The sequence below is a fragment of the Rhodnius prolixus genome, unplaced genomic scaffold (assembly GCF_049639745.1).
Source record: "Rhodnius prolixus isolate KJV_2025 unplaced genomic scaffold, Rpr scaffold_3, whole genome shotgun sequence".
In the NCBI taxonomy this organism is placed as follows: Eukaryota; Metazoa; Arthropoda; class Insecta; order Hemiptera; family Reduviidae; genus Rhodnius; species Rhodnius prolixus.
Genome location: NW_027411603.1, coordinates 36406616 through 36433993, shown reverse-complemented (window position 1 = coordinate 36433993; position 27378 = coordinate 36406616). Strand labels below are relative to the sequence as shown.

Here is a 27378-nt window from a genome sequence, read left to right as displayed (position 1 = left end):
ACAGTCACAACAGTTTACTGTTACTTACTCACTACGTAACGCCACAAAACTGTTCCCTGACTGACCACTGGTCCGCACTGCACCGAATTGCACTAGTCTCTGCTACACAAACAAAGCTCTACTCACTAACTGACTAACCGCCTGACTAGCTATCTCTGAAGCACTCCGCAACACTGACTCTCTCAAAAACTGTCACTTCCAAAGTGTCTCTCCAAGGCTCACTCAAAACTAACTGATTAAAACTGATTAACAACTGTAAAACTCTAATAACTCGTTAAGAACTCCTTAAAAACTGACTTCTCCAGCTGTGTCTGCCTCCTTTTAACTGCGTGCCTCCCTCCAACTGGGACTGCCCTCCTCCAACTCTCTGAGCATAAGTTTCCACGCCCTCCTGACGTTCATTGGCTGGAGAAAACATACTGCCACCACCTCAGCTGGGGTCGCCCTCCTCCTACTCTCTGTCTCGCTCCTACCTGTCAATCACTGGCTGGGAAAACACATATGCCACCACCCCAACTGAGGCCTTTCTCTTAGCTGGCTTTTACACAGGTCACTAACTCCTTGAACAATCTAGCCCTTTCCCTTCTAGTTCAGGTAGAGACCGCCCCTTTTGTCTACACAGTGGTGGCCTGAAACCGACTTTGGTCGCTTAACCCCTAGAACAATCTAGGCCTTTCTTCTCTGCCACAGGTAGATACCGCCCTTTTGTACACACAGTGGTGGCCTGTTACCGACTTTAGTCGCTCAACCCCTAGAACAATCTAGGCCTTTCTTCTCTGCCCAGGTCAACTTCGTTACAATATATTACCATTTAAAAAGTAAAAACAAAAAATCTAGAATATTTACTGGGAATTCGAATGCAATTACTTTTTAAAAAGTGAATTCTAAAGAAATTGGTTCACATAGCCATTTTATAATTACTAGCAAAGATCAATCTGGATCTATCTATTGTTCATGAAATATTGTAACTTGCCTTTCTTTTTTGGCTACTGGTTTTTAGTTTAAGGTGCGTCAACATCTGAGATCATTGTTAATACGCTACCGCATCTAGACAGCGATCTGCAAAGGTTCCCCACTAAGAGAAAATCAATATGCTTCCAGTTGGACTCGAACCAGGGTTCTCAACTTTCTGATCTAGAGCTGTAGCATATTACTGTTCAGAGAAAACGCGAATAAAAAACACTCATAATTATTCTGCGATGAAGTCGGCTACATGCAGCATTTTTTTGCACACAGATTCAGTAATAATATTATTTATTTTTTGAAACAAAATATAAGCGTAGTTATAAAAGATATATCTGGCAATGGCAACTTCCGTCTGTCTGTGTTCACTGCGAATAAATAAAACAGCACTACCTGTAATTAAGTAATAATAAAGTAGCACACAGTAAAATCAATACTAACAAAATAAAGTATACAGTGTAAAATGATGTATGCAAAAGTGTACAGAATCTAGGATATTTACTGGGAATTTACTTTAATAATCCGATAAATGCATTATCAAATTGAGTTTGCGAGAGAATTACAAAATAAATAAATAAATACAATAAAATGAAAATATTCAGCCGGTCAAAAGACCGGTCGCGGTAGATAAGACGGACTACATATTTTTCTCAAAAATCAAATATTAGGAAAAGAAGTGAATGTTAAAAAAACAATTGTATACATATTTTAGGAAAAGTCGTGAAGTTTAATGGCGGTATGATAACGCTGTAATTAGAAAATTTAAAACAAATTTAAAAAACCGGTCAATTGATCGGTCGTGTTAAGTTTAGTGTTAAACTTAAAAATACCTGGTTTGATCACTAACACGGCTTTTTGTAACTATTTTTAAAGTTCTGACTCATATGTATTCTACAAGCTCCTAAAATCTAAATTCTACCATAGCTCCTACTTAATTCTAAGAACCTACTATTTATCCTAAATCTATTTCAACGAAGGTAGTTCTCGTCCATCTTTATATCACCAATATGGCAGTACTCAATATTCGTCCCTTCTGGTTTAAAAACAATCCTATTTATTGATAAAATCTACTGTCGAAGATCTAAGTATACATATCAAAGATATTTTGATTACTTCTGCACCTTTTCGTTTTCATTGTATATTTTGATTTCTGTTTTATTTAATTTTTGTGGAAACAAATAGTTCGTTAACTTTTATAAAACTATTTTTTCAAGACCTAAACCCAACAAAGCAGAACTGTTTAGCTGCTGTATGATATTCTCTGGAACCTTATTTACTAATTTTTATCAGAAATCGTAATATTAAGAGGTCATAAAATCCTCAGTGTTACCAAAACAATCGATGGTAGCCTATATTTAGTAGTGTGCATGGCGGGTTACGTATAGTTAGTAAACTGTTCACGGTTTCCAGCTAGTCGTTCATGGCACATTTACTCTATTAGGCATACTTTCTAGTTTTTAGAGTAACACTCTCAGTTAGCCTAGATTTTAGTTACTGGTAACATCATTCGCAAACTGTTTTTATTATTATTAATATTATGGAATCCAAAATCGCTAAACTCAGAGTAAGTGAAAAAAAAACTGTCTTGTTCTTGTTCGCTGATTGTATGACACGATAATCAAGTTCTTATTGAAGAACTACTTAAATTGCTTTAATGCAAAATTCTTTCTATTAAATATGCTGCATTTTATTGGTGCACTGAACGGTTAACGGAAGTAAATTCAGTTTATACTCGCTATTCGTATCATAAAGCTGTGCTTTAATTTTAATCTGCGCCAATCATATAAAAGCTTTGCTATTACAACAAAAAAGGCTAAAGTGCAGATGAAATTGCAGGAGGTGAATTTAGAACGAAGAGCACCGGGCTCATTTTTAAAAGGGCCTCGAAATTTAAGTTAAAAAAAAAAAATAATAACAGTAATAATTATTTGAACTATGACGAGCTGATCAATGTATATTCATTAATTGTACAATAAAACGAATTTATCTTAAAATAAACGCAACCTGCAAAGTTTGGGCATTTGAATTCATTCTGACTTGACTATTACTTAAGCTATTTATTTGTAATGATTGTGTTAAAGTTACAATCGAACCAAGATATTTTGTAAACATCATTTTCAAAAAGACCACTTTTACGGACTCAAAAAACTGGAAAATGGACATTTCTAGGAAATAAACTTGACGTAGATAATTTGTAGTTTGCTAACCTCATTAAGAAGAAGTAAAAGTTTTCTTTGTGAAATTACCATTTCCCATTATCGATATATTTCAAGATTTTTTGTGTTTTGTTTTTATTTATCGATTAATTTAATTTATCGTTAAATGCGAGTAAAAACTTATTTAAGAGATTCAAAAAATGGATAAACCGAGATTTTGTTTGACAAAATTATTTAGGTACTTGGAATTAAATTAGTGTAATGATCTCTTAATTTAAGTCTTCTGAAGATTTTTTTTTTTTTATCTAATGCATTGTTAACCACTTAATAGAGTACATCCTCTATAGAAATTAATCTGACCATGAAACCAATATTGTTCTAATTTGGAACAATGCTACTTAGCCATGGAATTGAGACATAAATTTAGGGTGCATATTGATTGGAAAGGCATCAATGTTACAGTGCCACAATCTAGTTTGCATTGCATGCAAATTATCATATTTGATTAACCAAGTTACAAGCTTGCTGAGTACCACCCAATCGAGAAACTAAACCATGCAAATACTGCTACATCTTTTACGTAATAATTAGCAATATTTTTTATAATAATTATCTGCGAAGTAATATGTTTTTAAAATATTAAATGAAAGATAGAAACGTCATCATAAATCTTTGTTTTAAAATATGTCCCAAGTTCAAAGTTATTTTATTTTATTTTTTCCCAACATGAGATAATATTACTGTAAGTAAAATTTTGGAAATTGAATATTTGATAATAAATGATGAAATTTGTTTCCTTTCTTATTTAAGTAAATGGAATTAAATGAACATTTATGGAGCAAACTGTCTTGAAAGAATTGAATCAGGGCCATCCATTGTTGCTCATCATGAGCTGGATTGGATAGTCTAGCAAATGATACCGATGAAGTGAATTCGAACGATGTCTTCTTCTATCGTGCTTATTGCGAAACTTATTGACGCTTAATTTTTTTTGGAGAGGTTTCGAAGGAAGGACATGGTTTAATATGAATACATAATGGTTTCGTGATCGCAAAAATTATTAAATTAAGGATTCAAAATTGGTGAGGAATCGGTCAAAAATAAAAAACAACAACTCGTCTTTTTGCCAACGTTTCGACAAATATATTGTCATTCTTCAGGGCCTGGGTATAAGTTTCAATAATTATAAAAAAAATTATTGTATTTTATTTATTTATTTTCATTTTTATATTACTGATTTTTCAATTCTTTAAATTGTTTGTATTGTTTTATTTGTAATATCCAGGCCCTGAAGAAGGCGATATATTTGTCGAAACGTTGGCAAAAAGACGAGTTGTTGTTTTTTATTTTTGACCGATTCCTCACCAATTTTGAATCCATGGTTTCAGTTATACACGAGTGTTTGGAATGAAATTTAGTGTAATGAGGTTGAGCTAGGTGTAGAATAATGGGATTTTTTGGTTTAGTATGGGTAGTCTAACAAAAAAAAAAAACGTGCGTTGACGATGGTTCTTGAGTTTTTTGAATTCGTGGGATTGGATGCGATTTAGATTAGAGCGCTTTAGCTGATACGTTCAGTTCAGTTAAATAAGAGTGCGAAAATTGGGGCTAAGTAGGGCTTTGTGGAGCTTATTCTTATTTAGTAAAGTCATAACCAATCAGTTTGTAAGCAGTTTTATGATAATTAGATAACTTAAGTGAAGCGCTTTCGCTTAAATCAGTTGTGGAGGTTCTAGGTGAAGCGTTGTCAAGGTAGAAACCGAAGTAGAGGGTTTTATCTGGGTCCGAAATTTGAGAATCGCCTCAGGAGACCAGTAGATACAACATGTAAGAAGTGTTCTTACCAGTTGATGCTAAGAAGAGATCTTTTCGATCATAATGGCAAAGACTTTGTGGCCAATTTGTACAGAAACTAACGTAATCTAATTCTGCGGTTCGTTTTTTAAACTACATTTCCCTCATCATTATCTACTATCCGTTACTATCGTATCCAGGAAATCTCGACATCATGTCGTCCACTCAGGTTCTAAAAGTTGACTAGAAAGTACAAATGGTCTCAAAATTTAAAATAAGTAGCGAATTTTAGTCAAATGCAGAGAAATATAAGTGTAATTAAAATGCTGGTGTCCTTCGCAAGAACTCTATGGTTCAGTTTGTCTAATAATTACATGTGCAGTCACCTGGTCATTCATAAAAATAATTATAGATATGACCTCATTCACAAATCTGTTCACTATGTTTTGCTTTTTTTATGAATGACTTATACGTCATTTAACGAATTAAATGTTTCTTAATGACGTCAATATTCTTGAAATATAATTCATTATTACTTAGGATATTAATTTTAATAGTATTTTCTAATTATAAATCAACATTTGAAAATTGGCGCGCCCAGTTGCGTATGAACAAGGTCTGAGTGTTAGGGTTGCCTAGCAACGGGCCTCGGGCGCAGCCTAGTCACAGTGAAGGGAGTGTGGGTCGCCCCTTTTCATTGATTTTTGCGTACCGACCAACTTGGGAAGCGACAGAGCCGGCGGCGAGTTAAACTGGCGTGCTTACACCAGACATACGCACTCCTTCTAAACACATACACACTAGTATTTTATCCGGTGTTAAGATATTTTTCTACCATTTTTTTTTTTTTTTTAACTTTTAATGAACGCATTATAAAGTTATTTGCTAGCAAAGAAACTGCAAAGTTGGCGAAGGAGAAAATAATGTTATTAATTAGAATAGATTTGATTAGTTTCTGTAGTGTTATAGTGATATAGTGGACTTAAAAGAAGTGAACTTACTGCATTTTGATTATGAGCTGACCAATGTTATGAATATAACGAATATTCCGTAAGTAAATTGATTGCCCTTGGCCCTTCTTAGTTGCATTATAGCTTTATCTACCCTATATTCTTGCTTTGCCTACCTCTTCAATGACCTGAATCCAATTTTATTTATAACCTGTGAACATTAATGCTTAAATCGTGTGAAATATAATCTGTTTTTTAAAAAAAGAACGTTATTTTTACCAATAATTTTTTATTGTTATTGATGTACCCATCAAAGGTCATAACCTTACTCAATCATTTGCAGATTTACACACTACTACAATGTCCCATCTTCCACCATCATGTCCCCCATCTTGAATATTATGTTAAAAAGACGCTAACAAGAGTGGACAGAAGAACCAAAAAATTGTAACTTCTTGTTTATTTTTGGTTTTAAAAAAAACTTCTAAAAAAGTTGTATTGGTATCTACATTTTTTTGTACAATCGTTGACCAATTTCTTGTGCCCCATTATGTTGATTAAAAGTGATGCAGAATTGAAAACTATCCCAATGAGTCATTTTTACTCTCTCCGTCTCTTTCCATTATGTATTCCTCCAGCTGTCACATTCAAAACAGATTTTACACATGATAAAAAAAATAACTTCACCCCTAGGCCCTAGTTTATCGATCTAGCCTAGTACGCGGGGGGTTAGCCCCCTTCTCTGTCGCCAACATATGGGTTCTCTTTTCCCTACTGAACAATACCCATACAATGTTCAACGTTATTAAAGGGTTCTCAAGCTTTAAACTGTACTGTAACGTAACACAAAGAAGTTGTCCTTTTAAAAACTCAATTGATGCCCTTTAAATGAAGTAAGAAACTAAAAATAATAATAGAAAACCTATATTTGTTTGATTAATTTAGATTTCCAATTAGATTTTAGCTTGTGAAGCGCATTCCCAGCAGTAAAATTCTAATTTTGGGTACACAAGTAATATTAATTGTAAGATATCAAGGAGTAGATCATCTTTTAATACTGCTTAGCTAATCTTATTTCAATGTATCTTTATTCTGTCCAAACATAGATTCAGTTAATGATAAATCATTCCCCAGTTATCTTGAAATAAAGAAAACAAGATCTCATTGAATTTTACATAATTATGACAAAAATTAACCTCATTTTATCTGTGAATAAAAAACTAATTTATCTTAAGCTAAACATAAAGTTAAGTAGAAAATTAAATTGCAGGTTCGGATTATGGAACAGAGGTTGGTGGAGGCAGAGTGGAGTGGAGGTACTGGACCATCAGTTGCCGCCTCCGAGAGTGAAGAAAAAGAAAGAGAACAAGCTATTAATAAACTTGCGTCACAGGTTGAACAACAGGTTAATCATCTTTTATTACTAATAAAAGCTAGAGGTGTCTTGCTGAAAATGATATTCAAGAAGGCCCCCATCTCAAAAGAAAATTGGTTTAAAATGGCTTAGTTTGGAGGATATTGGTTCTCCTTTAACTCTTGTTTGAACAATTTAGGTCTTTATTCTTGTTTTTTATTTAAATTTATTCTCTTTATTAAGAGATATAACCCAGTGGAGTTGGCTAGTTAGCCTGGACAAGACTTCCGCGCCATTCCATTTCCTTGACTCTTTTAGACCTGATCGCTTTATAATCATTAGTGGAGGTGAATGTTTCCTCTTTGGGTGGCAGCACAGGAGTCTGGTGTCTCCAGAAAGTGGTTATCCTCTGGAATTCATAGGAGTGGAAGGTTTCATTGTCTTAGCGAGTGGGTAATCCCTGTCTGGCAACTTCTAGATCCACTTACTCCAAGTTATTTAAAAGATTTCCCTCTCTACCCTTCAAAAGGAGTTCTGGATCCGGTTGCTGGCGTAACCTATGTCGGACTATCTCAGTTTTCATCCACTTAAGTTGTACTACACTTAAGAAAAGAGTAATTGAAACGTAAATAAAGGGTGAAGAAAAATCTACACTTAGAGGCAAAAAAAGTGGCCACCCTTCAGTATGTGTACTGATTTCCATTCAATTTCTTATTAACGTCTCCAAATACTTTTGGAATAAATATCAGGTCACTTGTAACATACTTAGGAATATTAAAGGTAAATAATAACAAGTGGTATTTTAAAAAAAGAAAAATTAATAAGTAGTTCGAAATTAACAAAATGTTAACAATTATTAGGGTATGTTCGACGGGGTATTGACCTAATAAGATTTTGAATAATTTCCTGAGGGATATTTTAATATTCTTCCGCTAATGCAATCCTTAACTCCTGAAGCGAATCTACTAATATTTGAAGTCTCTTAATTCGTCTTGACAACTCATCACTTAGATTTAGATCTGGACTACATGCTGGGCCACTCTAAACATCGGATTTAAGCGTTTTCCAGGTAGCGGGTAACAATCTTTACTGAATGAGGCCGTGCATTATCGTGCTTAAACGAAAATTCCTCGCAAAAGTATGGTACGAATGGGTTCAAACAGCCTCCGAAAGAATGTCGTCTATGTAGCCAGCAGCTGTTATGGAGGACCACTCTATAAGAATTAATTCAGTCCGAGCTTCAAATTAATCCTAGCCCAAACCACATCACTGTGAATTTTAAGGATTAGAGATCAAAGTTTACAAAAACAAACGGTGTGCTAAGGATTTGTTTGTGCTATTATTTTTGTTTTGTTCCATATTTCTTTATTTCCCTATTTTGAATATCCTTATCATTTCTTTAAGCTACAACCAATAATGCATGATAAAAATATTTTATTTTTGCAATAACGAATGGTTAAATACATTTTTTTAAGGGTTGTCACTTTGTCAATACATTTTGTCAAGGGTTCGATTTTCCCCAAAATATCAGAAAAGTATTTCAATGAACTTGTATACGTCCAAATTATATACTTGTTAATTTAAATAACATTTGTCTAGTAATAATTGATATTAACTATTTCTTGTGGCTGAGCATTGTAAGTTCTATATAAATTAAGTGAACCTATTGTAATAATATCACTTACTTCTAAGACTGAATTATGGGAGTTATTTTTTTAAGAAAACGTAGTTCAGTGTTTCGATTTAGTGTTCTTACTTTCTACTGCTTTTTTCTCAAGAGAAAGTTACGAAATCGTGAAAAAATTTTAAAAGTAAGAATAGCTAAGAGCTCAGACCTTAATTTTATTTTTGTTTCTCTTAATTTAGTCTCTTTCTTCAGTTAGATGATTAATTCTGTAGTGCATTACATTTCATATTTGTTACAGATTTTCTAGCATATCACAGACTTCACTGAATTCAAATATGAGAGGAATATATTACCTTAATAAGTTCCAGTATGTCAGTTAATATAAGTTTCAAGATCGGACCTTTGATTGCGCAAATTTTGCTTAGAAAGTCGTGCCTGCTTTATTGAAGATTAATTTATTACAAAGTTATGTTTATGCTTGGGAAGGTTATCGTTTAACTATATTATCTTTAAAAGTTGATAATATTATTTTATTTGCCTACAATTTTTAAGGTAATTTATATTGCACATTTGCAATATTATGCACAGGGCAGCTATATGTTATTTTCGAACTTTATTTACGGACGTCGCCTGAAATAAATTTGGTAATTTTCATTTAAGAAGACGTCTCATGAAGAATATTTGAGAATTGAAGACAACCAAAAAAAATTGATTAGAATTGTCTTAGTTATTGGTGCCTCAGTACTCCAGATGATCGACTTTTGGGATGTACACATTCTATCTTAATGCAGCCATAATCTATCTGTACTCCGTCCGGATATCCGATCCGGGCCGCTTTGGTATAAACAAATATTTGCTCTAGGAATCCATTGATACGAAATATCGCCACGGTACAGTTTTGACAATGGCTTACAATCGCGGTGCATCAAATGTTACTAAACTAAAATTGTTAATTTTTGGAAAGACGAAATATTTAATGTCAACTAATTAGAATGCATTAGTAGATAATAATGCAAATAATTCGGGAAAACAGTTGAAAGAAATTCACTTAAGTTCAGTTACAAAATTGTAATTTATGTGGTTTAAATAATTAATATTTGATCAATTTTTTTAGTTCTTTTAAGGTAATCCATTTGCAATATGGCTGTATATTTGTTTTGATTTTCTCATTTTTGTGCCCGATTTCAAAACTGAGGACGAATTTCTTACTTTATTGTAATCAAGTAGTATCTAATGAATGTCTCTTTTGAGAAATTGGCAGGAATTTTTGTTTTTTTTATTCTTCTAAAATTCAGTGCCATAATCTGAGGTGTGTTGAGAGAAGCCAGCCTTTGCTGGAACTCTGTAAATAAGGATCGGAGACGAGGTTTATTGGAAGTCGCGGGGCATGTGCAGCGGGATTGGAATAGGGTACAAAATAATTGTTATCTAGGAAGCGAGAATGGTTTCGTTCACTGTCGAAGGGAAAGATATTGAGGTGTTTGTGTAGAGTTAATTTGGAGTCATACTAAGTAGGTGCAATGTGTCCAAGAATTGTAAACTGGATGGTTTCGATTCTCTGGATGTTAGATGGTTTCAATCCTGATCGATCTCAGAAGTGTTTTGTAAAGTTAGTTTATGTACATTCATGGTTATCCAATACTTCTTTCCATTCTTGTATTTTCAGTCTATTAAGTGTGTTTCATGAAAATCGGCTGACTAAATACAGTTCGAGGTAGCCTACTTGAGTGGAGGTCGATATTTCTTTGTAGTTGATGTGCAAGAGAGGGGATATCTTTAGTTTATGTATCATTTCAATTGAAAATATTAACATTTACTGCAAAATAATTAAAAAAGCTGAAATCTGTATCCCAATTTTTGTATTCTATTTATTTTACAGCGTCAATTACGTCTTGCTGATGCTCGTCAAGTTGAAGCAAAAGCAGCTAGAATTAAGGAATGGGTTACTAATAAATTACGAGAATTGGAAGCACAAAACCAACATCTGCGCGAACAAAATCATAGGTGTAATCAACAGCTAGAATTACTTAGAAGACATATGGCAGATCTTGGTACAGATAGAGCTCGACCGCAAAGTTTATTGCGTTCAAATACTACAGCATCTACACAGTCAGTATTCATTTTTAATTAATACTTTTTTAAAAAAATTACTAATTTCATGTTTAAAATGTAATAACATTTTTTGTTTTATAGAATTCTCTTGAAATTACATCTCCTTTATCTAGTGGCAAATTTTTTGTGTTTAACAATAATTTTGGATTTGTTCTGAACTGAACTAAGTTTTCTGTTCTAAGAACTCTTTCTACTAAGTTGTTCTGTTATCATTTAAACTTACCTAGTTACTTGTACAAGATATATTTGCTAATATGAGTAATGCAACTATTCGTTTTTAGGGCCTTTAAATTGTTAAATGAACATTCAACGATCCTCTTAGCTAGTTTATAAATGCCTTTTTAACGTGCATTAAATGAAAATTAGTTTCAATATTTTGACGGTTTCAAATAATTTTTAACCTAAAAGAAAGTCCTAAGGTTGCCGAGAAACGGCTTAAACTAAAAAATTAAAATAAATTTAGTTTATTCTGGTAAACGTATATGATGTCATTGTTCTATGAACTCTTTTACAATAAAAATAGTTTCATAAAATCTTTATGAAGACTCAAAATAACTAGCTGATGGCGTCACAATAAATACGCTTCCCTAATTAAGCAAAAACAGTTGTAAAAGTAACTTCTAAATCATTAATTATATCCCAAAATGAGTTTTTTGTAACTCTTTTATAATATTTTTAAATAAATTTTAAAAAAACTTTCACAAATTGATTTGGTAAACAATCTCAACAGTTTTATAGCATTCTTTACGTGGTCTTTTTGAAATAACATAAGTCTTAACTCATTAAATGTAAAGTAAAAACTGTCGAGTAACAGACATTAAATTATAAACAACAAGGTTTCTGAGATCCTGTTATATACAGGATTTCAGCTTTCTAGAACCTGTAGGCTCGCTCAAGTGATAATGGAGAGATATGGTAGTATGAAGACCTGTGAAGCTAATTTGTATTGTGGTATTGGGGTTCGATTCCCCGGTCTTAGGCCTTGGATTTTATTTAATGGTTAATAAAAGAAATTTACAGTAAAGTATGTTTGCTAGTCGCCTCCGTCCACTACACCTAATTGGTAGTTGGACGTAAAGCCCGCCTGAAAAACTGGCAATCACTTTACTTTGGTAGTATTTGAATGAACATTTTTTTGTTTACCTCCGTCCAAAGAAGAAGTTATCTGTTAATTTGGTTATGTAAGAGAAAACGTTGAGTTCTGTTCATATTTATGCGCTCACTGCAATTCGTTGCACTTGTTCTGAAACGTTTTGGGAACAGAGTAGAGTCTTGTAGAGCAGTCCATCAAGGGAGGATATTTTAAAAGTGGATCTTGATTAATAAGTGGGAACTTCTTTTACAGGATCGTGATTATGTATTATATTTATTAAAATATATTATACAGTCTAGGATAACTCCTAGATAGCTCTTTATTTGGAACAAAGTGAACATCAAAACTGAACAAAATTGAAGATATATATCATTCTTCTGTTTAATAATTCTATTTTATTCAAAATTCTATTTTACTCAATGTGTAGTTTATAAAGTTTTTCTAAAAGTGGGAGTTTCTCTAAAAGTGGGAGTTTCTCTAGTTCTTTACTAGCGATCCTTTTCTTTTTATCTCACTTCTTACAATATGATTTTCTTTGCAGAGGCCTTCTCGAAAGTGAAGCCGTATATGCAGAAGTTCCTCGCCGGCCCAAACCAGTCCCACAAGAACCCGGACCAACTACCTTAGGTCATAGACGGCATTTGTCAGCTACTGCAGTTACAATTAATACCAGTCCTTCTGCACAGCTGAGTGATGATTTGCAAGCCGCTGTTGAAAGTTTAGCTCTTCTTCCTGTTCATATAAGACGTATGTATATGAATCAGACATTGAACATTGAGTCTTAAAAGATGTTGCGTGTATTATTATTATTTGTTTTCAAACATTTAGCTAAGTCAGAGTGCATGGAATCAGAGCAGGGACACGACTATGCAGAAATCTACACACCCAGTACTGAGAAAGATGCCTGGGATGTGGCAAAACCTCCAACACCTCCGTTGCATAGGTAATTCTATTTAATTTTTATTCTAAATTTGAAAAAATTCACTGCAGGTGTGAATTGTGAATGCATGTATTGTAGATCTTGTACTTTGGGACTATTGAGAATAATTTACATAAAAATTTGATGTTAGCTATATCATGCTTAATATTTAGCTTTTCTTTTAATACTTGACCCTTCAGTAAAATTACAATTTTAAGAACTGATTTATCATTTTAAAATAAATAAATAAATAAACCTATAAATCTCTTTCTTCATCTGATTAACTACCATACTTACCTATAGGTCATATAATCATAGATTATAATCATTCAGAATTATTTTCGAAACTAACTAAATACTGCATTAAATGGAAAAACAAAATAAATCATGAGAAGAGTAACGCTATACTTTTTGACTAAACTCAGACCCTTTCTCAAAAGATAAATTAGACACAACAATACTCTGAACCCGTGATCTCACCACGTCAAGTACCTAGGCTTAACTTTGGACAACAGACTCACTTTTTACTACAGACGTTCAGGGCAAAGTTAACTTCAGTAAACTGTCTACTAGAATACTATTTCCTTCACTCTTCCGAGACTCAAACATGATTGTACAGAAAAAAATTCCTCCTCTACAAATTTGGTCATTACATCAATGTTTCTGACCTCTAACTATAACATCAAGAAAACTTGCGATTGTCTCTCTTCAACTTACTAGAATCTACCCACTCTGTTAGATACGACTGCTGAAACTCCTTTTCTCTCTAGATTGTCATCCTAACTCTCTCAGCCTAAAAATAGCCACCTACGATCCTTCTATTCCTTACTCACACAAAAAGAACCAAACACATCCTTCTCTAACTTTCTCCTCTAGCTGCAGATTATACTATCTTAATCCCCTAAGTTATGAAAAATTATTTTGAGTTGTAGAAGTTAAATTATTAATGAAGAAGTTAAATTTATTAATGTATAAGAAAGTAATTTTTAGTTATTTTTGGTCGTTAATTTATGTAGCCTATTTTGTTTTCAGTATATTTCATTCTAACTTTTTGCTTTTTTAACCGTTCATTTAATTATTTTAATTGCGTGGTGTTTTTTCTTATTATTTTACATTTTTGAATTTTTGTAAAATGAACTGTACAAATTGAATTCATAATCCTCCAAAAGAGTAGGCTTTTTCTCTGTAAAGGGTGTTAATAAAGCTTTATTATTATTATTATTATCCTCTGCCGACTTTATTCTTCTTATTCTAAGCATCCTCTAAGTCTAAACTATTATGAAGGTTAAATTGTAAATTTATATTGTTCAAATATTTAATAATATAGTTTATTTATCAAAAAAGAATTATTTCCATTTTGTATTTTCTTGATGCATCAAATACTTTTCGTGGGGATAGGTTAATTTCCTTGGAAAAAATATGGGCAATTTTCTTTTACGTAATCAGTGAATTTAAATGAATCATCTTTTGTTAAAAAAACAAAAATGTTGTATTGTTCAGGTTTCCTTCGTGGGAAAGTAGAATATATCAAGTGGCAAATGAAGGCCTTGCCCCCCATCCAACTCCTGATTCAAGCAATAACAACACAGCAACCAGGCTACATACATCCCAAGGATATTGTGATATCAGTGTGCCTGTATACGCTACAGTTAAAGGAGTAAGTAATAGTGCCAAATAATACCTCTTTAAATCTCTGTTTAATTTTAATCCTTAAATATTGTCATTTAATGATTAGAGAGCAAGCCAAATCCGTTCCATGCCATTTACTGGAGATTCATCAGATGATTCTAGTGATGGTGAAGCTGAACACACCAATGCTTTAAATCTTAGCACTACCAGAGGAACAAATAGTAGTTCTGATAATACAGGTGCTATTAATTTAATATTTCCATTTTTAAAAATTGATTTCCCTCTTATTGATAATTTAATTTCATTAAGAAATGATTCTAGATACGTCCTTATCAAGCTCAAGTCCTAGTAAAAGTCATATACAAACTACCTCCAGTTTCTCTCCAGCCAAAAGAAGTTCCTCAGGATCACCGTCAAAAAGTAAGTTGACTGTACCTTTCTAAATTTGCTTGTGTTTTTCACGTTTAGAATTTGCATTCATTTTTCTTTTTCTCTTTCCTTCACTTTTGTTTTCTTCTTTTTATACTGTAATGTTCTTTGAATTGTTTACACTGAAAACAAAACCAAAAAAAAGAAAAAAATAGAATGAATTTAGTGTGATGAATGTTTAGTTGGTATGGTGTTTGCTGTAGATACATCATTTGAATCTGGCATGTCCGATGATTATGCAATCCCCCCAGACGCAGTATCATGCGAGTCGTTAGACTGGAGTGGACTAGCTCGTGGACCAGGTGGTAGCCCAAGCAGAGTGCCTAGACCTACAGCTTCAGCTTCTGAACAAATTGAAAAGAGTGGTCACTTAGCTAAACTTGGTGGAAAACTAAAAACATGGACTAGAAGATGGTTTCAACTCAATAATGCTAAACTTAGATATTGGAAAAGCCAGGTATACTTTCATTGAGTTTAAGTTACTATATATATATTTTTATTCATTTATATTTTAAGTTGTTTTATACAATTGATACTCTTATTTCAGAATGATATAAACAGAAAACCTCAGGGAGAAATAAGTATAGACGAACACTGCAGAATTACCAGGGCGGAAGGTGCTGCTACATTTGAAATAGCCACAGAAAAAAAGACTTACTATCTAACAGCAGATTCCATTGCTGCTACAGAAGATTGGGTTCGAGTTTTACAAGTAAGTTCGATTAGCTTTCATTTCACATGCTTCTAATATTAGATAATTTTATTTTAAATTTATTATTATTTATTTATTTTTTACATAGAACGTTCAAAGAAGAAACGCAACCAAATTACTGTTAAGTAGAGAGCATAACAAACCTACTCTACAAGGTTGGTTAACCAAAGTTAGAAATGGTCATGCAAAAAAGTGTTGGTGTGTTTTACTTGGAAAGATGTTCCTTTACTTTAAATCACCTTCTGATAATGTAAGTTTTTCGTCTTATTTCATTGTATTTTAATAATTAGATGTTCAACCTATTGATCATAGGTTTGTTATTCTGTTATTTATTGGTATTTTTTGTCAATTAATGATGAACTGGGTTATAGTTTGGTAGATTAGGTTAGGTTAGGTGACGAAAACCCAATAGTTCTTCGTCAAGGTCAGTATTGACCAATAGGCGGTGCAAAACCTGGTAGAATAAATTGTTAGGGAATCTCTAAGAAGAATAAATATCCATATCTGCGGTGTCTAATCTGAAATAAATTATTTTATTTAATTTAAATGTATATAAATATGATTTACTATTACACTTATATTGTATTTTGTTTTTGTATTAGCTAATATTAAGCTATCTTGTTGGTACATATATTGAACATAGGTTTGTACATTTTTTGTTTTTTAAGTTTTTGGATAATTGGTGGTATAGATCAGTAAAGTTGTGTGTATCAGCAACTCAATAAAGTTGAGTAGCTATGTTTATCGTTTTCTAAATGACAAAATATTCTCTAACCAAAACTCTAAGAAAAGGCAGGGAATTGAAAATAGAATAGGGAATTGAAATGTAACCACACTATGTTCTATGAAAAAAACTTAAGGTGATGACAGTTCTTTTGGTTTTTACCAATAATAATTGTTTCAGAATGCTGTGGGTCAAATAAACATGAGAGATGCTCGAGTGCAACAAGTAGAACATGTATCAGATTCGGACAGCGAAGATAGAGATAGCGACCCTACTCAATTGACTATTGGAATATTTCCAAATCATCAACCCCCGACTTATCTACTTATGCCGACAAAACAAGAAAATGTAAAGTTTTACACAGTATTCAAGTTGTTTTTTTTAAAAAAAAAAAAAAAAAGGCAAAATTTTGTATTGCAATATTTTCAGATGGGTTGAATGGCCAATAATAAAACAATCGTTAAACCTCCATCTTCTGAAGTTGAACTCCAAAATACCCGAAACGTTGAACTGTTTTTCTAGTAGAAGCTTCTATTTTATTTTGGGCCAATCCCACACACATCGATTCTATTCTCGAAATTTCAACTATGCCAATTAAAAAATCAGTTTCCCTGCTATATTTTGTAATTTAAAGTTTGACTTATTTTAGGACTCCTGGTTGTATCATCTGACGGTAGTATCTGGAGCTGGACCCAACGCAGGAACACAGTATGAACAACTTGTGCAGAAACTAATGGAAACTGATGGTGATCCAAGTAAGTTTCTTGGATTTCTGAAGAATTTATGGTTTATGTCGATGATTGGTAATTTTGTTACAAATTTTCTAATTATTTATATTAAATTTCACAGATTGCGTTTTGTGGAGACATCCGCTCTTATTGCACAGTAAAGAAACCATTACCACTCCTCTTACAACACTTTCATCTGAATCATTGCAAGCGGACGCTATTAAACTTTTCAAGGTAAATTAGATTTTTAGAAATTTACTAAGCATTGTTAAAAATATGTTTCTAATCATTATTATCCATTGTTATTCCAGAGTTGTCAGCTATTCACATCTGTAGCCGTAGAATCAGCTGGTATTGATTACCATGTAGTTTTAGCTCAGAATGCTCTACAACAATGTCTGGATCAGTGGGAACTTCAAGCGGAAATGATGTGCGCTCTTGTGAAACAAACATCAAGACATGTGAATAGCAAGACTGGCGTCCAGGTATTCGCCAAGTTGAGGCACCGCGTAAGTTCCCCTATCCCGCATGGCATTTTTAGCAATTTTTTGTTTGTTTGAGTAATTTATCATTACCACTTTTTCTAGGTTATTATAAAACCTAACTTTTATTGAAGGCATTTTTGGAGGGGAGAGGTAGGCTTTCCTCTTGTAATGTTCTCAGAATAGACTCTATTATATTTATTTCCCACATCAGGAAGGCTCTTGTTACGCCTAACAGCAGCAGCTCTCATTAAAGCTAGTTGATTATAACCACAGCTGAGTATAACCTCCCATGGATTCGTGCCGAAACGTTTTTAATATAGAAAAAGAAAAATTTTCAAGACCCATTTTCATCCAATAAACCAGATTCTTGAAAATTGTTCATAGTTTTTGGTTACTGAATCATTAAACCAAAAAGAAAAAAAAAAAGTGTCTATTTCAATCATAATTGAACACCTAAACAGTCGAGAATTAAAGACACATTAACCTTTGATGTTGAAAAAGGTAAAAAAACACTGTTATTGTCCACCAGCATTAGTTCTGAAGATGAGCTAGTCCTTAGTTTAAAAGCGTTGCAAAATATAATAAACAAATTATGATTGGAATGGGCAATAATTTTTCTTCCTCTCAGATCTCTGAACATAAAATAAAAAAGAACAAGTAAATCTCTCTAGAAAATGGTATTGTACAAACAGATAACCGAGAAATATTCATCAACAGTAGCATATGCTTGTAGAACGTACCATACAACGCTTTAGGAGACAAACAATTCTCCTAAAGAATAAAATTCTAATAGAATTTGTTAGAGTGAAATAAAAGCACCTATTGAAAACAAATAATTAATAGGATAACTGTTTTCTTAAGCAAGCAAAACATCTCTACCAGAATCACTCTCACAATAGAATACTTAACTTAGAAATTAGGTTTATTCCAAAACATAGTATATCAACCCTACAAAAGTGCAACGCAGAACATATTCAAACTATTAAATATTACTCGTCCACAGACGTGTACAGTAATTAAAGCACTTTCTGTATAAATAATGTTTTCTTTGGAAAGGTAACAGAAAATATTGCCTATTTCTTTTGTCTTTATATTTGCCAAGTTATTGATTTTCTAGGAAACAAAGTTATGTATGAAGAAGCAAATAAAGCTCTTAATTTGACAAACAAAACGTTAAAATTAAAAATTCTGTTTTAAAATTCTAAATTACAATTCGTGAATTGAGGGTAAGAAAGCCTTATCGAGAGTTCGCACTATATTTTTTGAATTTTTGTTCAGTTACATGTATTATATTATCTGTTGTTATATTATGTGTTCATAAATATTTAATTTCATAGATTGAATCCGTGAACACTTATTAAAGCAAGCTGTTCCAAAATCTCAATTTCTATAGGCTTTTTGCTTAAAGGCAGAAAATTGTGAAATAATCTTTCATCTTTACTTACATATTGTTGAGATCTGTTGATTTTCCTAGTTTGAAGAAGATTGATATTTTAGAATTGTTAATCCATTGTTTTTAATCATTTCAGTAAAATAAATAACGGATTACTTCTTACAACATAGGTACAAGTGGTAATGAAATTACCTGTTATTTTACCTAGTATATATTTACTTTAAAAGAATATGTTCTTTTAAATAAAATAAAACACAAAAAAAAATAACACTTTTAAAGAAAAATGCATCCTTAGGATATTATTTATTTTATTTTTCTTGAATTATTATTGTTTTGCTATACCTCAGATAGTTTATGTTTTTTAATTGCAAATTATGTGTATTGCTTAGTTGCACTTTGCTACTACAACACACTTACTGTCTTGTATACCATTATGAATATTTTTTTATTTTTGTTTCTGATGTTATTAATTGAACACTAAAATATATAAATATATATTAGTGTTCAAAATATGTGTATGCCTTGCTGAAGCTGAATGTCGGTGTTTATAGATTAGATGAAAGTTATTTTAAGTTTATTGAGTTCAAATTAAATTAAAAAAAGAAAAAAAAGAAAGAAAGGAACAATTATAAATACATTATTAAAAAGAACCTTTTAGTTTCCTGCATGAATACGGCACTTTTACGGGATTTCAATGGATAGGTTCCCCTTTTTTTATTATTTATCTAATTATTTTTATTAGCGACAATGGAGCATGCTCTTCTGTTATCTCTAAATAAAATGCCCGATAAGTAAAATTATTTATCTTTACGTGGCACATTAGATTTTCTTTTAAATTGCAAACGATCGTGGTAGTTGAAAATTCAGGGTAGCGGGTAAATGGGGCTTAGGCACCGATATTTGGCTTTCAGCAATTGCTGTTGTGCGCTACACAGTCGCTGTTCTCTTGTGACGGAGCTGGATCACCAACTGTCGGACCTCTACCTACCCCACCGCCGCAAGCACCTGTTGATTCGTGCAAAGCGAACCCGCCAAATTTTGCTCTGGTCCAAGCATGGCAGTTATTGGCATTGGCCGTCTCTCTTTTTGTGCCAAAAAACAATAAACTTCTATGGTACCTCAAACTTCATCTACTCAGGAACACTGATAGCAAGTAAGTGTGTATGACACTCTTTTACGATAAGATTTAATATTACAGTTTTTTTTAAATAATTAACTGGATTTATTGAGTCAAAAATAAAAATAATAATAATAAATAACTTAGAAAAGGGATTTGCTGGTGGTTAGCGAATACTGGATTCCCTCGCGGAGATCCCGTGTTCGAATCCAGCTGCTGGCCCTTAGACATTCTCTTTCTAGGTGCTTCTCACAGTTCACTGTCACTGTTACACTCTTGTCTGTTACGAGAGACCACTAAAAAAGAGAGAACACTCAAAAAATAAAATAATAATATTATTATTATTATTATGAATAATAATAAAATAAATTTATAACCACAATATTTTGCCAGAAAAAAAACTAGACAATATGCTTGGATGCGATTGACAATTTTAATAATAGCGAATCGCCGCAACGAATTTCAGTTAACTTTACCAAAGAATATCTTTTTTTTAACACTATTAAGATAGTAGATAATCAAATTTAGTTTTAGATTTACTTATTATTTTACTTTATTAAGGACTGAGTGTGGCAAATATGCAGCTTATTGTGAGAGGGCTTTAGAGAGGACAATTCAAAATGGTGGAAGAGAGGCTAAGCCTTCAAGAATGGAAGTTCTTTCGATACTGCTGAAAAATCCTTACCATCATTCACTGCCCCATTCAATTCCAGTTCATTTGCTCAATGGTACCTATCAAGTAAGTATAATTTGCTGTATAATTCTCTACTTTTAAATAATTATTAGGGCAATAGATCATCAATTATTATTTCAAAATAGTTTATTTTAAACGTAATCTAAAAGAATTTTAACATTTCAAAAAACACTGAGGTACTTTTACAAATACAATACGTCAACAGAAATAAATCTTCTCTTTTTTTAAATATAATTTCGCAACACCAAGTGCTACTTTAGTCCCGAGTCACTATTATTAACTGAATGGGAAAAAAAAAATCTAATTTAAATAAGTTTAAGTCTTTTATTATGTTCTTAATTATTTTTCTTAAGAAGGCAAATTATAATTATTATTGTTATTATTATTATTTCATCAAATTTAATGCCTCATTTCTATTTTTTTTCTATATCTCTTTAATAAAGATAGTGTTATTAACAAAGAAAGTTTTTGAAACTTTAACCAAATTAAATTTTTGGTTTTATCAAGCCTGTTTGGTAAGCGTTTCGCGATTCTCGTGGAAGATAAGTGCTGGCCTTTGTTACCCGATGCAGTACTGCAGCTTGCTACTTTTCACTATGCTGAATCAACCTTGTTTCCTTTATGTACATGGGCAACTGGCTATACTTTTTCTGAATTTCGCTGCATTTGTCCTTGGAATGAAAGATATAGAGAATGAGGTAATGAAAGATATTCCCCTATATAGATCGCTCGCAATTTAAGGCGAGCAGACAGAGGGCAATTTTTCAAATGGATTTAAAAAATCCTTTGTTGAGAAATTAAGGGTTCTACAAGTAGCAGCATACCTGGTTGTGAAGACTAATCTTGCACAGCGGTTGAAACCCAATCACGTTGATTGTTCGAGACCCAATTAAAAACATTTTTTTTATTCCATAGCTAATCTGAAAGAGGAAGTGCACATTACTATCTACAGTTATATGTATACCATCAGCATTAATAGACCTATGGTAGATCAATAATTCTTTTGTCATGCTTTAGGTTGTAGGATTTGATGGATCATCAACGATTGAAGAATTTATGTCTACCCTTAACCAAGAAATAGGGTGCAGAGAATCTTCAAGTTCAGGTTTTACTTTATTTAGCGATGACCCTATCGAGAAAGATCTGGAACATTACATCGATCCTCAAGCTAAGGTAATTTCCAGTTTGATGTCATTTGTAAATTTGTGGGTTTTTATTTATGTCTACATTGAACATTATTTACTCTCTACGGCTCATTTGTAGACTTCTTAAAGAAATATGCATATATTTTTAGTTGTGCGATGTAATATCCAAGTGGGAAACAGCTTTAAGAGAGAAAGGATCTGGTAAATTTGAAACCACCAGGGTTATACAACTTGTTTATAAGAACCGACTATATTGGCGGCATGCGGCCAAAATGGAAACTGATAGAGAAAGATTACTTTTATGCTATCAGACCAATCATCAAGTGGTCCAAGGAAGGTTTCCAGTAAACAGAGAACTTGCTTTAGAATTAGCAGCACTCATGGCACAGGTAATATATTTTCTTAAATTAAAAATTGTGTATGGTATTCTTAATCGTTTCCTCGAAAGTCTAAATTGTTCCATCTATAAATAAATAAAAAAAAAAAATGTATTATTTAATTTAATAAAACTTCTGACAGATTGATTTTGGAGAATACCATACTGAAAAAGCTCGAGGTAGTGGTGGAAATGTTAGAGACCTGCAGGTTCTTCAAGCATTAGATAAATTTTATCCTTACCGATATAGAGATGGATTGGCACAAGAAACTTTAAAGTAAGTTATTAAAACGCATCTTATTAGAAAAATATATACTTTTTTAAATTAATTAATGACCTTGGTTTGAAGGGAATCTTATTTTGAACTAATTATTTAAGAATTTAAGCTAAGCAATTTTTTTGCTTCTAATTTTTGTCTGTGTTATTATTAGGGAATTACAAAGTGCCCTGCAAGAAAAATGGATGTCTCTTAAAGGACGGGGTCCCTTAGATTGTGTTAGAATATATCTTACCTGCACTAGAAAGTGGCCATATTTCGGTGCAAGTCTTTTCCAAGCAAAGGTAAAGTAAATCTTTATAATTACTGTTTGAGGAAATAAATTTCGATGATTTAAAAAATAATAATAATATAACTCAATGTATAATCCCTAATTTTCCACTTTAATCCGTCTGCAAGTAATTGGATACTACATGCTTACATCTCCTCTTCCATAAGTCAAATTTTTAGGAATAAGTGGCATTCTAAAGAAACGAAGTTGAGCTATAAGCAGAATATGGATCCTACTTATTTTTGCTGATGAGATCGGAAACCAACCTGAAAGACACTTCTCTTTCAAAGTTTAATGATTTCAATTAAACCAAAAACGCAAAGACATGTGTTACATTGTTATTAACGTCAAAATATAAAATTAAGTTATTAGAAAAGTTCAATTGTTTGTATTTATAAGATGATCTTATACTGTTATTTAGTTAAAACAAAGTGAATGGGGCATGGTGTGGGTGGCCGTTGCTGAAGAAAGTGTAACACTTCTTGAACTTGGTACAATGCAGCCACTGGCAAGATATCCATACACTAGCGTACTAACTTTTGGCGGTTGTCAAGATGATTTTATGCTGGTTGTGAATTCAGATGAAGGACTTGGATCGCAGAAACTTCTCTTTGCTCTCAGCAAACCAAAGGTAGTAACTGACTTTATTCTCTTAACAATTTTGAAAAATTATAAGTTTATAAAAACTATAAATTAAAATTCTTTTTATTTTGATGTTTTGTTGTGGTAAACTGGACTTAATCACTACGAAATTTAAAAAATAAAAGAAGATAAAGCAAACCACATACACATTGAAAACATGAAATGTTTATATTTAAAAAAAAAAAGTTATCTAACTGAACAGTATTTACCGAATTATGACACAAAACAATTTATTTTATTTTGTATATTCTAGAAAATTACATTTTAGATTAGAATTCAAACATGGTTGTGATTACTCTTGCAACTTTTCTCCTTTTTACTATGGTCTAAAGTGTAGAGTAAGCATTGCCGGCTATCAAACTCAGAAAGAATTCACATTTCAAAATTTTTGGTACAATTCTATTAGTATTTACTTCTTACATTTTGCAGCTTCGACAAAATGTGTTTAGTTTGTCTGTGGGTTCCGAAACCCAAAAGTTGTTCACATCAACTAAATGATTTGGGTATTTTGAGTGTAAAATTCTGTTTGACATTAACAAGTTAATTATAGAATTTACTTTTACAAATTGGTGTGTGTATGTTTGTCTCCTTAGCTCAGAAACGAAAATTATTTCGATTTTTGAAATTATTTGAATTTATTCTAACGATTTAATTCATTTTTATGTTTTAACATAAGACATGACATCAAACAATCATAAATATAATATAATCGTCTTCTTATTGTTGCAGATTCTAGAACTTACTTTACTTATCGCAGATTATATGAATGCCCTCGGTAGAGGATCAGGTACTCCTTTAGCTGGCACTTTAACCAGAACAACTCAACCTGATATTTTAAAAGCAACACCCGATCATCAGCTTCATAGAACTGATTCTCATAAGCGTAATGATACATGACATTAAATTGATATGCCAATTTAATGAAATATAGATATTTATTGTCATACTGGAAAAAAGCAGCACGCCATTTATTGCTTTTTTTTTTATTGCAAAATTTGTTGTGTACAGGTTATACTATTAATATTGTATTTACTGTATATACAATTCAGCATGGTTGAATGTATATATATTTTTCTATTATATTATGAAAATTATATAGGAATAGCATGTACATCTATATTTATATATAAATATATGGTATAGAATAATACAACTAATGCCAAAAAAACATAAGTGATAGCTTTTGAAAAATATATAGACAGCTATTCTTTTAAATAATAATTGTAAGCGAAGTAAATATTATATGATTTTTGCAGTTTCTTTCATAGTTTTTGGTAGTGATTAAGAACGATAATTCATAAAAGGGAGATGTTTTTTGCAAGGTGTCTTAATTACCATAGTTGGTAAAAAAAAAAAATTAATGATTTGCTGTGATGAAAAAGAAATTTGAACCAGCTTGTCTGGTGTGCATCCTTACTGCTAGTAGTCCTTCAAAATTAAAAGAATAAAGTGTTAATATATTATTGCACCATTTATTGAAAGCAAAGCTATTAATAAAGAAAGAGAGAGAGAAAACCTTTTGGTAGATTTAAAAGCAGATTTTTCTAGAAGACATTTTATTTTTTAAAAATATTTCTTATTCAGTGACAGTACTTTATAAGTCCTCGGATTTTTAATAAACTGATCAAAATTACAGTTTACGCCATTTATTGTTTAAAAAGAATTAAAAAAATTAATTTAAAATATTGATTAAACAAGATAATTGTAGTGGCTTTGCTTAAATTTCATTTTCTGAGTTTCCTCTATTTCTACTTTTAAATTTACTTTTTAGAAAACTACTGTTTACGTGGATTTTGAAAAAAAAAAGACCATTAACTCTATAAAAACTGGTATTTTTCTAATAATAATGATCACTTCTCTTGCTCTGACAATTTACAGGTGTGGAAGACGGTAGCTTTTGGTGGCCTTGATCAATTTTCCCAATCTTTTTCTGTCTTCATCTCTCGCAAGAGTTAAAAATCCTTATTTTATTTTCTAGAATATTGAGCTGTATATCAAACTTAATGTGGTCTGGAATTTTCAGTTTGTTTGAAGTCTTTCTTCAGATACAGTCTTTTATTTTCAAAAATTTTGTTTACAAAACGAACCATTCTGAAGGTATACTCTTTGAGAAAGTCTAAGATGCTTAGAAGCAGTTTTCCTTTCAGCATTTGCTATTCATTGTGTCATCATTGAGCTTCCAATAAAAATATCCTTCTAAGAAATTTACTTTTATGCTGGTTTTTTTCTTTTTCTATTGTTTTTTTAACTAGCAGACCACAATGCAGGTAATTTAATATTTTTTTTAGTGCCAACATTAAATAAAATACAAAACTTCCTATTCTGTTATAATTCTACGTCGGTCTTGGAGTTCACTGGCTCATTTTCTTGAATTGCAAAGTATGATCTTCAAATTTTATTTTATTTCCTTAAAGAGAAGTGGTAAGGAATTGATGATCTTTACATTTTTTATTAATTGAAAACAATTTTATCTTTTAATACGAGTTCTAAATCTTACTTTTTGTTTTATGCTGTCGGAATATTTAATTCAAAGTTGTCTTTTAGGTTGTGAAACAAAAGCAAAGGTTGTACTCATTTTTATTTTTATTTTTTTAGACTTGTATCAATAAAATAATTTTTCACTTTTCAAAGTCAGGTAATCATTACTGTTCATCATATTTTCATATTAAAATGTTTTCATCAACATTTTCCTAACTAATGACATCAAATTTTAAAATAACACAGTAACAGAAAGTAAAATCTTAATAATGATATATTTTAATAATTGTGCTGGCGTTGTAATCATGATGGTTTTGTGATATAGATATTTAACATTTTTGGCTAGATTATATTTGTAAGTTACCATTTGATGAAAAAGCCACACTGAGAATTATATTTCCCTAAAAATTCAAATTATAAAAACAAGATTTTAATAGATTTTTTTTTTGTTTTGTTTTTGAAGGATGTTTAAATATTTTTAATTATAACATAATTGGCATTTCTTTTTTTAATTTTTTTTAATAATTAAAGAAAATATTTAAATTTTTAGATTTGATGAACCTCAATTGATTTAAAATCCAAAGTATTTTAGTTTTAGTTTTTTTTTTTTTCCTTAGGAAGTTATTGCTTATTCATCACATCAGGTACCTTTTTCTTTACTTCTTTTTTGTAAATATAAATAAAAATATTATTATTAAGTTAAAGAAATAAATTATTTTTTATTACCTAAAAAAAAGTATATAGTTTTGTTATATACAAACGAAAGATACAAAAAGAAGATTGTTTAATAATTTGCTTTTCATTGAGCATAAATGTGAAGACTTATGTTGGGCATCAAATTATGTAAATTTTCAATTATTAATTTGTAAATCTAGTCTGGTGTATATATTAATTAACAATTAAAATTGTTTGTTTGAAAAGAAAAGCAAAAACTAAATTGTTAAGACATGTATTAATTATTTATATTATATTGAAAAGAGAAAATTGAAATCTAACAAAAGAGGAAGAGTACTACAATTCACTATATTATTTTGATAAAGTCAGCAGTGCTAATGTGTGTTTTTATACTATTGTGAAAATAAAGATAGTCATTCGATTTGCGTAATTTCAAACATTTTACTAACCATTTTCTAGCAAACTGTTGCTGCAATTGAAAACCACACCTGATGTGGGTTCACCATTATTTCTTCTACGGTAGTTCGCACTTTTGTAATTTTAATGTTTTCAAATTTGAAATTTTCAAGTTTGTGCCTTGAATATTGCATATGTAGTGGCATGTAACTGGTCGTTAATTAAAAACGACGCGTTTG

At 31.5% G+C, this 27378-nt stretch overlaps 1 protein-coding gene and 1 long non-coding RNA gene across 11 annotated transcripts in view; one reads left to right on the top strand and one right to left on the bottom strand.

Annotated features, from left to right (window-relative positions):
• LOC141452433 (uncharacterized protein CG43867) overlaps positions 1-27164 on the top strand; it is a 488462-nt gene extending 461298 nt beyond the window's left edge. For 5 of the 10 annotated variants that reach the window (XM_074124579.1, XM_074124577.1, XM_074124581.1 and 2 more), the window contains 22 exons: positions 7134-7268; positions 10724-10953; positions 12591-12796; positions 12878-12992; positions 14469-14625; positions 14704-14836; positions 14919-15017; positions 15230-15483; positions 15574-15738; positions 15827-15988; positions 16643-16810; positions 17112-17217; positions 17312-17424; positions 17502-17699; positions 20004-20221; positions 20747-20924; positions 21897-22052; positions 22174-22413; positions 22544-22677; positions 22832-22961; positions 23370-23579; positions 24320-27164. In XM_074124579.1, the coding sequence (XP_073980680.1) occupies positions 7134-7268; positions 10724-10953; positions 12591-12796; positions 12878-12992; positions 14469-14625; positions 14704-14836; positions 14919-15017; positions 15230-15483; positions 15574-15738; positions 15827-15988; positions 16643-16810; positions 17112-17217; positions 17312-17424; positions 17502-17699; positions 20004-20221; positions 20747-20924; positions 21897-22052; positions 22174-22413; positions 22544-22677; positions 22832-22961; positions 23370-23579; positions 24320-24487 (3675 nt within the window). In that variant the 3' untranslated portion in view covers positions 24488-27164. Of the gene's footprint in view, positions 1-5618; positions 5964-6737; positions 6757-7133; positions 7269-10723; positions 10954-12590; positions 12797-12877; positions 12993-14468; positions 14626-14703; positions 14837-14918; positions 15018-15229; positions 15484-15573; positions 15739-15826; positions 15989-16642; positions 16811-17111; positions 17218-17311; positions 17425-17501; positions 17700-19979; positions 20222-20746; positions 20925-21896; positions 22053-22173; positions 22414-22543; positions 22678-22831; positions 22962-23369; positions 23580-24319 lie in introns of those variants that run through there. The other 5 variants (XM_074124586.1, XM_074124587.1, XM_074124583.1 and 2 more) reach the window with 5 other exon arrangements.
• LOC141452444 (uncharacterized) lies at positions 1250-11348 on the bottom strand. Its single transcript, XR_012457410.1, has 3 exons — positions 11180-11348; positions 5915-6074; positions 1250-1356 (listed from the first exon to the last, which is right to left on the bottom strand). It is a non-coding gene; the product is annotated as an uncharacterized lncRNA (long non-coding RNA).
• Positions 27165-27378: the final 214 nt, after the last annotated feature.